Source organism: Taudactylus pleione, unplaced genomic scaffold, assembly GCF_031769625.1.
Source record: "Taudactylus pleione unplaced genomic scaffold, aTauple2 ptg000571l, whole genome shotgun sequence".
Classification (NCBI taxonomy): domain Eukaryota; kingdom Metazoa; phylum Chordata; class Amphibia; order Anura; family Myobatrachidae; genus Taudactylus; species Taudactylus pleione.
Genome location: NW_028284973.1, coordinates 11,002,605 through 11,015,581, shown reverse-complemented (window position 1 = coordinate 11,015,581; position 12,977 = coordinate 11,002,605). Strand labels below are relative to the sequence as shown.

At 47.1% G+C, this 12,977-nt stretch overlaps 1 protein-coding gene across 1 annotated transcript in view; it reads right to left on the bottom strand.

Moving 5' to 3' along the window:
* The window catches only part of SNTB1 (syntrophin beta 1), a 238,188-nt gene that overhangs the window by 86,899 nt on the left and 138,312 nt on the right, over positions 1-12,977 (bottom strand). The window contains exon 3 of the mRNA XM_088453124.1: positions 9,565-9,772. Within this exon, the coding sequence (XP_088309250.1) occupies positions 9,565-9,772 (208 nt within the window). The remainder of the gene's footprint in view (positions 1-9,564; positions 9,773-12,977) is intronic.

Sequence of the window (12,977 nt, the reverse complement as noted above, 5' to 3'; positions counted from 1 at the left end):
ACAGTACAGTATACAGGATGTCCCGCACTGTACAGTATATAGGCTGTTCACTCACCGTATACAGACTGCCCACTCACAGTATATAGGCTACCCAAGGCTGTGAGGACATATCTAATTCAGCTCTTTTATCATGGAGAACATTACTCCGCGGCAATCACTAAACAGGGAACCCGCCACTAAATGCAGCTTTTCCATTTTGTGATTCCCATCTATTTATTATAATATTTCACAATATTCCTGGCTATTATATAATCTGTATAATACCAATAACAGTTTTCAGTGCACATTCAACATTGGAAAAGATGGGAAAAAACGGTAAAACGGTGTGTAATCTGGGCGCTAACGGCAGCCACTAACGGACTCTGAGAAACGCGCTGTGGAGAGATCTGCCAAAGACTGTTTGTGATCTTAGTACAATTGTTATCTTCCTTACCAAACATTTACATATAAAACTCCGCCAGCTGCGGTCACTTGTTTAATGCTGGGATAAATGTTTACTATGAAGAAGAGTATACTCAGCTGAGAGCACATAATTAAGCCAATAAAGATTTTTTCCCTAAACTGCTGCTGTGCCGTCTCATTATGTCCTAAATAATTAATCTTGCATTTAGTATGTGACCCATTGGGAGGAGCGTGCCTGGACAGAATAAGCCCTGTTATTCCCGCGCCTGACCCCCATTTATTTATAACAGTCCTTCTTCCGCCCAGCTGCCATCATCTGACGATGCACAAATGTCCGTTCCCATACATGCTGCTATTCTGCTCTGCAAATCCCACCTGTCTCTAAGAAGGGAGCGTTTATACCAAGGTAGCCGCGCAAAACCTTACGCAGGGCGACCCCCCAGTTTTCCACTATTGTAAATGATACTTAATGTGTGGAGAGCAGAATAATATACGGACTATTTCGTGTCGATGAACCACATACCTCCCAATATTTGTTATGCAGGACGGCGGGCCTGATGTAGCGGTGGGCTCTGCTGCATCTGTTACCTTAGTCGCATCTGCGATTTTATACAAATGCTAGTGTTAGCCCCTCCCCTGGTGTACATCCGAGCGTATGAATGTGCAAGGACTGACACGCCCACTTTGAGCATCTGCAGACGATGTAATACCGATTGGTGCGTCCTCGAAGCGAGGGCAGTTGCAAAAAAAAAAAACTCAACTCCATGATCATCGGCACGGCGCCCGCCTCTGTATCTGGACCGGTGTGTCACCAGGCCCCCAAGCCTTCAAAAAACTGCTGGAGTCATGTATGGGGGTGTCCCATGTTCTAAAGGCTTTGTAGAGCTTCTGAACTGCTAAACCACCCAAAACGGCCTTGATCACGTACCAAAACATCATATACTACGTAATATTGTTGTCCATTGAAAGTTCTACCATCGTTACTTAATAGTTCCTAACCTTCATCGGGAAACCAGTGGCAGGTGGGGAGTTTGACTGGGGCGGTACACCTGTCAAACCGTAACGCAGGTGTCCTAAGGCGAGCTCAGGGAGGACAGAAACCTCCCGTGGAGCAGAAGGGCATGCATCATCAGATTTCTGCCATGTGGCTTCCCCCATCTATGGACATCACTAGCAGAAGATCAATAGATAATGGCCAACCCTAATACTGTAGGGTACAACCATGCTTGGAGAAATTCAGTATATTCCTATAATGAGAAATGATTCTTTTATTGCTTTTTTACATTAAAATTAACTTGGGGCCCAATTCACTATGGATCGCTATTGCGATCACACCTGCGATTATGCACGCAGGTCTGCTGCGAATATATGCTAATGAACCGCAAAGCCGTCGCACTGCCAGCATTGAGATGCCCACTACCACTATCTCACATCTGTAATACCTTGCAGTGCTGCTTATGCATCGGGAACATCGAGTAACATCGGCTACGTAAACTTAGGAGTCTATTTACTAAGCAGTGTTAGGAGACAGAGTGAAAAGTGATAAGGTGCCAGCCAATCAGCTCCTGACTGTCATCTCACAGGCTGTGTTTGAAAAATGACAGTTGGGAGCTGATTGGCTGGTACCTTATCACTTTTCACTCTGGGCCTGATTCAGAGCCACTCGTAAGCGGCCGCTCGTTCGCTCCGAGCGATGTTCGCACAACTGCGCATGCGTATGGGTCGTAATGCGCATGCGCCAACCAGTCAGTGCGATCGGAAATCGAGCGCTCGCCAAATAGCGAGTGCCTGCTAATTTGAGTGACAGGATGAGGCATTTGTGGGTGGTAACAGGGGAAGGTGCTTGAAAACGGGGAGCCAAACGGTCAAAACGGGGGCATTTTAAGGGTGTGCATAATTAACAAAGCAGCGTCATCGACCACGTTACTTGGTTGTCTCTTAGCCTGAACTGCTCGCATGATTGCGGTAGGAAAATCCAACCACAAGCACTGCGAGCAGTTCAGATGCCTTTCGATGTACTCGATTAATCAAATAAATAGCGGAGATGATGTAGGATGCGAGCGGCCAGGGGGTGTCTTTACAAAATAGCGAGCGCATGTTTCGTTCGCTCGCTCAGACATAGAGGCGTCAACAGACCGCAAAGAGCGAGCGCTCAATTTAAATAGCCGGCCCTTTTTTCTGAACGAGCGAGCGCAAATAGCGTCCGGCTCTGAATCAATCCCTCTGTCTCCTAATACTGCTTAGTAAATAGACCCCTTTAATTTTTCAAGCTAGAAGGAGCGCTTTGAGAAAGTGGTTGGTACTCTGTAGTTGTGGCTGGATAGGTGTATACGTGCTGTTACAACCCATCAGACAAAATTACATACATGTCCCAGACAATAATTTCTAAACTGAGAAATCCTTCCTGTTGTTTAGTCTGTGAGCCTCGCTGGGAGCTGGGAAAGGGAAGTTCAGCAAGGTGCAGGTAATATTTAGCAGGATGAGGTAAATGTGTTACTGCCGCTCATCCTGCTCCTTTTCATTTATCTGAAAAAATATGTGAAGACACAACAAAGCTCATCGTCAGATGAAAGATCGGTGCACATTCCGTGACTACACATTTATAGAACAAAGGGCCTGATTCAGAGCCGGACGCTCTGACCAGAGCGCTCGCTCTGAATCAGGGCCCTCCTCCATTAAAATGGAGCGTCCTCCTGGACGCTCGTATAGCTGTGGGTCACCACCCACAGCATATACGAGCGTTCAAAAAGATGGTCGCGATGGTCTTGACCATCGCGACCATCGGACTTGCGACGGAGACCCTGCAGTAGGGTCTCCCTGCCACAAGCCCTGGAGTGATTTTGGCTCTATCAGAGCCAAAATCACTCCCACTGACATCACTAGTGAAGTCAGTGGGGCCGGCTTCAGACGTTAGGCGTTCCCATGGGAACGCCTCCGTCTGGCAGGCACGCCCACCAAAGGGGGCGTGCTGTCAATCAACATCGACAGCACGCCCCCTTTGGTGCGAGACCCGGAGCGACAGCTTGGCTGTCGCAGTCCGGGTCTCGCGCATGCGCACGACGGAGCTCCCTCCTTCGTGCGCATGCGCAGTGGGGAACATCGACCCACTTGCGAGCGTACTGCCGCTTGCGAGTGGGTCTGAATGACCCCCAAAGCGCCTAATCCCAAGATTTACACTAGTGCAATCACAACTGACATCTCTCACGGATCACAATAGCGACAATATGCTGATGTTTTCCACAGCTTACTTCAGCACAGGGACGCCCACTGCTGCCTGATCCTATCCGTCTGACGATGTTCATCAGCGTAAACATCGGTAACATCGACGCAGATCGGGCAGCCACGCAGCTTAGGAGTGAAGTATGACCTGCCTCGGACACTGCGTCTCTCCTGACACACTGAGCGCTCTCATGCTGCAAAGGAGATCGCAGTGACTAATTTATGCACGCCCATGTTACAGCTTTTAAACGGTCCCGAGACACCTGTGTTTGCATAGCCACCCCCAAACGCTGACTACCTGTCGCCCACTTTGCCAGTGAATCCTCTGCGCGAGCGTAATCGGAAACCAATCGCTGCGGGTGCGCAGTACGGTTTTCACGCATACGCAATGGCAAACAATCGGTCAATTTATGTAGGGGAGGGTTAGGGTACTTACCAGCCCCCCTCGGGATCCTGACGGTTCGGGCTTCCAGCGTCGGTATTTAGCCCGTCGGCAATACATCCGGCGACATTACATACCGGTTCCCTGCTCCACATACACTTATATGCGCGTATAGGTGCATGGACACAGCCGGCATATTCATGGTCATATCATTCTAGTAAAAAAGTTCACCACAAAGCTTATCTGCCGACTTTGCTGCCCCAAGAGGGAGCAGCCAGTTCTGCACAGAGGGGGCATGGCGACCGCAAAGGTGTCTTCTATTATCAAGGAGCAGATATACTATGGGACTGAATCATAGTTGAGAACAAAGCATCTTGTAAAGCGGGCGCTCATTGGTTTCTCCCACGTGGGTCCCAGCCAATGAGCGGCCGCTGCATGTAAAGCGGCCGCTGATTCGCTCGTGCCCCGTGAGAAATTACAGCTGACTTCGGTCAGCTGTCATTTCGCGAGGTGTAAGTATATGCAACAGCATACACTTACATCTGTCCGGTCTGGTTCGGGTAACTCGTTTATTTGTTTTACCAAGTCCCTGGATGCTACGGAGAGCAGCGCCAGGATCTAGGTGAGTATAGATTCTTTTTTGCAGGGCCAGGCACATGGATCCTACTTGAGAAGGGGACAGACACATCTGCAGCAGGTATGTGTGAATGGGTAGGTGTATTAAATAAAGTTTTACTAGGCACGTTGTGTGTGTTTTGTCTTTGTTTAACTATTTCTTTTACAGTGGGGGTACGGGTACCGGACGTCTGCTGGCACTTGTAGTTCCACAAGTGCCAAAGGGCAGGCATGCTGGCACCTGCAGTCCCACTGTAAAATATAATACTTTCCTTATATTTCTCACATTATTACCCCCGTACCCAACGCTCCAGGGGTGCGGGGAAGAGCCCCGGGCTTCAGACCAAGCCTGGGGTTTCGGGGGAGGTTGGACACACACCCCTTCTTGGGGATCCCCAGCTTGGCCTGAGAGACTTGGGGTGAGAATGTTTTGACCCTGGAGACCCGGTAATAGGATCTCCGGGCTGTGGCATTACACCCCGGTCGTTTTGGGTCTGGTGCTGGTTTTAATTATAGGCATTTTTTTTCCCCTATAATTAAAACCAGGACTGGCCCTGCAGCCTGGTGCTGGTACCTAAATTACGGTGGAACCCTACTCGTTTTGTTTCCCGTAATTTTAGATACCAGGACTGGCTGACAAGTCCAGGGCTGGTTAGGCTTTTGGGGGGGACCCTACGTCATTTTTTTAATACTGTATATTTTATCCAGTTTTTTACAGGTACAACACACAAGCAGCTTACACATACTGTATCTCACTGATATGTGCAGGCTGCTTGCTCGTGTGAGTTTTGCAGAGAGAAAACACTGCAATCTTGGGTAAGTAATCTCATCTAAACTCGCAATTTGGGGAGAAAAACTAGTTCTGCTTCGCCATCGGAAAACTCACTTTCAGCTAAACTCACTTCTTAGTAAATTTGCGAGTTGACAAAAAGGAAACTCACCCGGGTTTCGGCGAGTCAAAGAGAGTAAAAAAAAAAAAAAAACTCGACCAAACTCGATTCTTAGTAAATTTACCCCTTAATGTAGCAAGATGGCGGCCATTGTGTGACAGTATAAGATTGTTCCTTCTGATGATGGCAGGGCGGCTGGCGGTGGAGGATCATTGTACGCCTATTTAGTGGCGCAAGAAAAGCCAGATTTTCACATCCCATCACTAATAGGACCTCACCTCATTGTACAGTGAGAAACCTCAAATTTCAAATTAAAAGTAAATTAGTGGCTGAAGACAAACTACATTTTTTTTTAAAAGTTTTATTTAATTAAGGAGGCGGGACATATTTAATAGTAAGCGGCTATTTTAAGTGACCAAGCATGTAATATTTTACGCAGCGTCTGCACAGAACGACAAAAGTATGACAGCCAGGATGCGTCACTGTATGCCAACATCATTAACAATGAGCTGTAACACCCTGTGCGGCACCTGAGCCCTGACACCAACGCAAGGGGGTGTGGCCTTGTGTCCGCGAGGCCTTGCCTCCTGAGGTCCCTGTTGTCGAGACTTAGTAAATAGACTTAGGAGTCTATTTACTAAGCTGTCTTAGGAGATAAAGGGGGTCATTCAGACCGGCAGTACGCTCGCAAGTGGGTCGATTGTCCCCACTGCGCATGCGCGAGACCCGGCGAGCGAAGGACTTTCCATCGCTCCGGGTCTCGCACCAAAGGGGGCGTGCTGTCGATGTTGATTGACAGCACGCCCCCTTTGGTGGGCGTGCCTGCCAGACGGAGGCGTTCCCATGGGAACGCCTACCGTCTGAAGCCGGCCCCACTGATATCACTAGTGATGTCAGTGGGAGTGATTTTGGCTCTGATAGAGCCAAAATCACTCCTGGCCTTGCGGCTGGGAAACCCGACCGCAGGGTTTCCCTCGCAAGTCCGATGGTCGCGATGGTCAAGACCATCGCGACCATCTTTTTGCACGCTCGTATATGCTGTGGGTGGTGACCCACAGCTATACGAGCGTCCAGGAGGACGCTCCATATTAATGGAGGAGGGCCCTGATTCAGAGCGAGCGCTCTGGTCAGAGCGTCCGGCTCTGAATTAGGGCCAAAGTGACCGGTAATAAGGTACCAGCCAATCAGCTCCTAACTATTTTTTAAACACAGCCTGTGACATGGCAGTTAGCAGCTGGCTGGCTAGTACCTTATCACAGTTCACTTTATCTCCTAACACAGCTTAGTAAATAGACCCCTAAGACACATGTGCAATAAAGAAAATTTCGAAACAACGTCGGACATTATTTTTGCACTGGACGCATATGAATGGCTTACTGTAGGCGAGACGTTTGTCTACACACACATCGCCCAAAGGACTCCAGGGAACATTCAAAACTGGAAGTATTCAGCCTAATCCTCAGAAGAACGGCGGTAACATAAGCATCAGATCAGCAATCATTCTCGGACAGCTTGTAACTCTGGAAATAGCAATGCGTTTTTATTGTGAAACCACAACTTCAAAGGAAACTACTCATTATATTTCCCATAAGCATTTGTCAGATTTCATGTATTCTCTTCTCTGCTTGCTATAAATGGCGATTCTGGCTGAGAATTGCGCATAAAGTCACTACTTTAATCAGTGACCTTTGAAAAATATACATAATGCAGTTCAGTAGGTGGCAGAAAAAAATAAAAAAATATGCCTCAATAATATTCCATATTGTAAAGGACAACTATCATGAAATGGCAAAAAAAATATAGCATAATTCAGTGGTTTCCAAACTTTTTTGAATCACTAGAGTATCAGCATTATTTTCACGGCACCCCTAAGGCAAAAGTTTGTTATACAGAAATTCTGAAAAAAATGTAGTAAAGTGAAGTGTATTGTGCTGACCTATCATCCTTATGTTCAGTTTTGTACTTGTGGACAGGTTTTTGCTTCTGTTTGTGCACATATTTACATTACATTGACCATAAAGAATTTAATTTGGTCCTGGACCACCAACCTGAGGCACCCCTGCAAGTGTCCCAAGGCACCCCAGGGTGCCGGTGCGCAGTATGGGAACCACTGGCATAATTTGCACAATTACGAGCATTTACACAGTTGGAATGATTCAAAAAAGTAACTGATGTTTTACAGTGTTATCTCCCACGCTTTGCCCAGTGTTACTGTTCTCTCACATGTCCTAAGGTCTGTGTAAGTTGAGGCTCTTCCTGTGTCTCCATTGAAAACTTAATATTAATTTCCAATAACCCATTGTTTGCAGGGGATATAGGGCCTGATTCAGAGCTGAACGCTCTGACCAGAGCGCTCGCTCTGAATCAGGGCCCTCCTACCTTTTTTTGGAGCGTCCTCATGGACGCTCGCATAGCTGTGGGTCACCACCCTCAGCTATAGCGAGCGTCCATGATGATGGTCGCGATGGTCTTGACCATCGCGACCATTGGGCTTGCGACAGAGACCCTGCGGTAGGGTCTCGCTGCCGCAAGCCCAGGAGTGATTTTGGCTCTATCAGAGCCAAAATCACTCCCACTGACCTCACTAGTGAGGTCAGTGGGGCCAGCTCGAGACGGTAGGCGTTCCCATGGGAACGCCTCCGTCTGGCAGGCACGCCCCCGGCACGCCCACCAAAGGGGGCGTGCTGTCAATCAACATCGACAGCACGCCCCCTTTGGTGCGAGACCCGGAGCGATGGAGAGCCCGTCGCTCGCCGGGTCTCGCGCTTGCGCACGACGGAGCTCCCTCCGTCGTGCGCATGCGCAGTGGGGGAACTTCGACCCGCTTGCGAGCGTACTGACGCTCACGAGCGGGTCTGAATGACCCCCATAGTCCAGATCCTGGCTGTCGGGACAATAGGTATTGGAATTAGGGATTATGGTTAGGATGTGAGGGGGTGGGGGGAGGTTAGGTTTAGGCTGGGGGGTGAGGGTTAGGTTTAGGCTGCGGGGAGTGAGGGTTAAGTTTAGAGGTAGGGTTAGGATACTTACCGACCGGTGTCGGTATCCTAACCCTTTTGAGATGCCGGCGTCGGGATTTTGACCGCTGGGATCCTTGTACCCAACCCGTTTGCTGCCTTATTATATTAAAATTGTTTTCTTCCTAGAATGATAACACCTTTTTTCCTAAAACAAAAAGCTGAAGGCTCAATAAGCCTAAAGTGGATTAAACCATAAGGCTGGGGGCTGACCTGTGCCTGTGCGCTTGTCACATGTTATGTATTAGTCTATTAGAGTTCCAGGGTCATGTTCTAGATAGCTTATTTATTACTGTTGCTTTAAGACCAAGGCCTCTTTGATCGGTGAAGCTTCCCCGCCCTCACCCCCTTTTTTGTGTTAGGTTGTTCCTTTGGGCAGTTTATTGGCTATTTTTCGGCAGGACAGAGGGGCATATCATCAGCCCGGGCGCAACGTCGTTATTTTGGGTGCACTCACCTTTGTGGACTGGTTTTATGGACAGCACCAACTTTACTGGGGCAGCAACACCACCCTTACGGGATGGGTTAGTCAAGTTTACAAGGGGTAGTTGGATACCGTGGCATATTCAGGGCACCCTCCATGGTCTCTGCCTGCAATGCATGTTTGGTTCAGTTGTGCATTGATCATTTTGCTAACATCAATAAAATAGTGTAATATACCTTCTAGAGTTATTATGTACAGTACGTCATTTGAATTATTAAAACTTTGCAGCTGCAGTTGAGTATGATCACCTCCTGGCTATATATGGGAAAGTAGGAAGTGAAATGCGTGAAGCTACAACATCCCATAGCTGATCTGATGATTAGAATGATGACAACAGTACAGAGTATTTCAGCTTAGAGGTCTCCTGCTTGTCCAGGAGTGTAAACGACAAGGCAGGAGAGGACCTGGTGCGGGATGGGGCGCAATAGGGGAGGTTGGTGGAAGGTAACCTGTCAGAACCTGGATCCACCTATAATTATAGAACATCATTACATGTGTGTCTGTATGGCTTAGGCTCGGTAACACAATATAATAATATGATATTTTCATAATAACCTTCTCTGCCAACCAGCCCATGTGTCGGATTTCTTGGCTCCCGGAGATCCCGTTTTTCCCCAGCTGGTCCTTGACCTCTGTTATCACCTTGGACACCAGTAACGCCACTGCTCCGTGTATGGCACTGAACCAGGCCTGAGCTGTAGCTGGGTCTTTGCTCCTTAGCACCACTGTGTGCTTGGCATCAGGTGAATGTAGCTCCAGATTTCTGGGAAACAAGATAACAGGGCGGAGGCTTAGACTGAGCAGCTTTTTGCAAACTTTACACTGGAAAAATGCAGACAAACCCAAGTGCTGTTATGACTATTAATGAGCGGAGCCTTTATATAGAGACAGTTTTTCTAATGTTAGAAAATATGTACTGTAGTGCGGACACACCGGGACTCAATAGCTGCTGACTAAAGACAACTCCCAGCATGCTTTTCAGCCAGCAGCTTTGTCCACCCTTGTCTTCTATCCCCGAATGTCCCTGGAGCCTCCAGAACTTTGCAGAGTTCTCATTGGACTCCTTAGAGAATAGGCTCAGGGGCGCCAAGAAAGGGGTGGCGTGGGTGCAGAATGATTACCCAGGCCAAGCGTATTTGGGGGCCCGTGGCAGTAACGAAGGCGGAGCAATGGCAGTTAACACATGCGCCGTGGAGATGAAAGCGCTGACTTGGAATTCAGTTCCACTTAGTATAAAAAATAAAATAATAATAATAATAAAATAAAAGAATAATAATAATAATAATAAAATAAAAGAATAATAATAATGATAATAATAAATCTAAATATGCAAAAAAACAAACATGAATAAAACAAAACATGGTATTAAATTGATTTTCTTGTATTAGCGCCATCTTGAGGATGCGTACTGTTGCAATCCCCATTGCTGTTACCGATAGTAACCCTTTGATGTATACGTCTTTTCAGCCTTTACGAAACAGACCCCTTAGCTTTGATTAGATTTGATGTTCCTATTGCTGTTACCTCTATTATATGGTGTACTGAGAGTCTTCCAGTGTTCTGATTGGCTACAGGATGTCTAAACCTACACACAACAATGTATCTGTGCAACTAGATTTCACTTAACCAACATCAAAATATTTGTATCGACAATACTTTTCCTTTAAGAAGGTGAAGGGTGTATTTTTTTTCTAGCATTACATTTATATGTTCTCTATGTTATTTATTAATTATTTGGACTAAGTGGCAGATCATTCGCTACTCCTGGCTCGTATTCGTAAGGTCCAGGCAATGAAGGGCCCTCTGAATTTCTGCGATAACATTTTCTTGGGTCTCCCCATTAAATAAAGATATTTAAGGCAATTCTAGAGCAGTGTGTGTTCCCTGACCTCAATGGGATTATATAATTACTGGGCCTGGGAGATTTCTATATGAAGGTCTATCCAAACTAATTTTAGGTTAGCAGTACGAGCGGCCAGATAGCTACCAATTTGCGGGTAACCTTCCAGCTTGGCATTGCTTAGAGTATATCATATGAAATTGTCATATTGATTTGCTAGAAATAAAGAATCTATCATTATTTCTGCTTTTCATCAGTGAAGATTTGCGTCAAGACCTGCTGAGTTATCTGAGTACGGACCCTCCACAACAGAGAGACCCAATCTGAGCATCTTAGGGGTCTATTTGCTAAGCAGTGTTAGGAGACAGAGTGAAAAGTGATAAGGTACCAGCCAATCAGCTCCCAACTGTCATGTTTCAAACACAGCCTGTGAGATGACAGTTGGGAGCTGATTGGCTGGCACCGTATCACTTTTCACTCTGTCTCCTAACACTGCTTAGTAACTAGACCCCTTATTCTCAAAATGCATAGAGAAGACCCTATACCTTGCTCTTGTTGCTAACAAAACATTCAAAGCATACTTACCGACATTCTGCCAGCCCCCTGGGAGGGGGCTACCAGGTCGGTGCAGCAGAGGGTGTGGGGGCGTGCTGGTGCTATCGCGGCCCCACTTCTCTGCTTTATAATGCCGATATTCCTGGCATCATAAAGCAGGGGCGAAGCTACGATGATGCGATTAAGCACGAATCACGTCATCACACCTCCGGACTGCCCACTTATGCGCGTGGGCGCACGGGGGTCTGGCGGCCATTCCGGGAGACTTGACGGGGGACGGGGAGCGACACCCGATTTTCTGCAAGTATGATTCAAAGTGTTCTCACAGGGTAGATGTATCAAACCTTGGAGAGTGATAAAGTGGAGGTTCCCCATAGCAACCAATCAGCTTGTTTCATTTATCTAGCACAGTCTATAACATGACCGTTAGAAGCTGATTGGTTGCTATGGGAAACTTCTCCACTCTATCACTCTTGAAGGCAAGGTTTCCCCAAAGTGGAGGTACGCACTATGGCCCTCATTCAGAGATGTGCGCAAATCATACAGCCGCTGCCTGGTTGTACGCGGCGACTGTGTGATAATATGATAATGCCGCCAGAGGCGTCTTTGTACGTGAGATCCGCAATCATTTTATATGTCTGTAATCTACTATGCAATTTCCTCCCAGGGTTAGAGATACTTGCATCCGACGTATATCGCACTTTGAGCCGAAATTCCGCATTAGCCGCAAGCGCAGACGTCCGCGGCTGCAGAATTACTACCTTACGCTAATGTGAGTATCCACTGATTTCCATGTGTGTGGTCACACCACCGACTATTCCCTGTGTATTGGCACTTACACCCACCCCATGCAGAGTGCGAACCTTTTGTCTGAAACAAGGATCCCACCTCTGTCCGCATGCCTCAAAAAAGCACGGAAGTCGGGCTACATGCCCGTGACATTGCCACGACTCTCCCACAGCATGGATACGTTCCGTGTGTCCGCACAGTGACCACCTAGTTGCTGCCCAATTCCTGGAAGGAAAGATTCAGCCATGCACAGAGCAAGCTTACTGCGTTTATATCCTCCGTCCAGATGGGCATTCATGGTATGGCGCTTGCGCAGCCTGCGATTGCTTTCGTTGGCACATGCGCAGTCTGCCAACAATCGCCAGATGAGTCTGCTTATGGACTTGTGTCCATCTCAGGATCAGGTTCTTTATATAAGTAAGTAAGTGTGGTTGTCGGTTACACAATGAAGACAGCAGATTTAGGGGCTAAACAAGTAGTCATGAGAATTTACCAAGTTTTCCACTTTTTATTACTTTAAACTATTTATTTGTTGCCAAAGTAAGTTGTTCTTTTTTTAGACTAGAAGTTTTTTTTTTTTTTTGTTTTCCAAATGAATGGTGCCATTGCTCCACCATGGGATACTTCATATATATGATATAAATTTTACATCAGACTTATTATAAGACTTTTCTGGCCCCTCCAGTGTCTCTCTTTATCACCGTCCCCTTACTCTCTCCTGTGCCGCTCTGACACCAGTGGGAGGGGTCAGAGTTCAGATCAACTGTGTGATGACATCATTTTT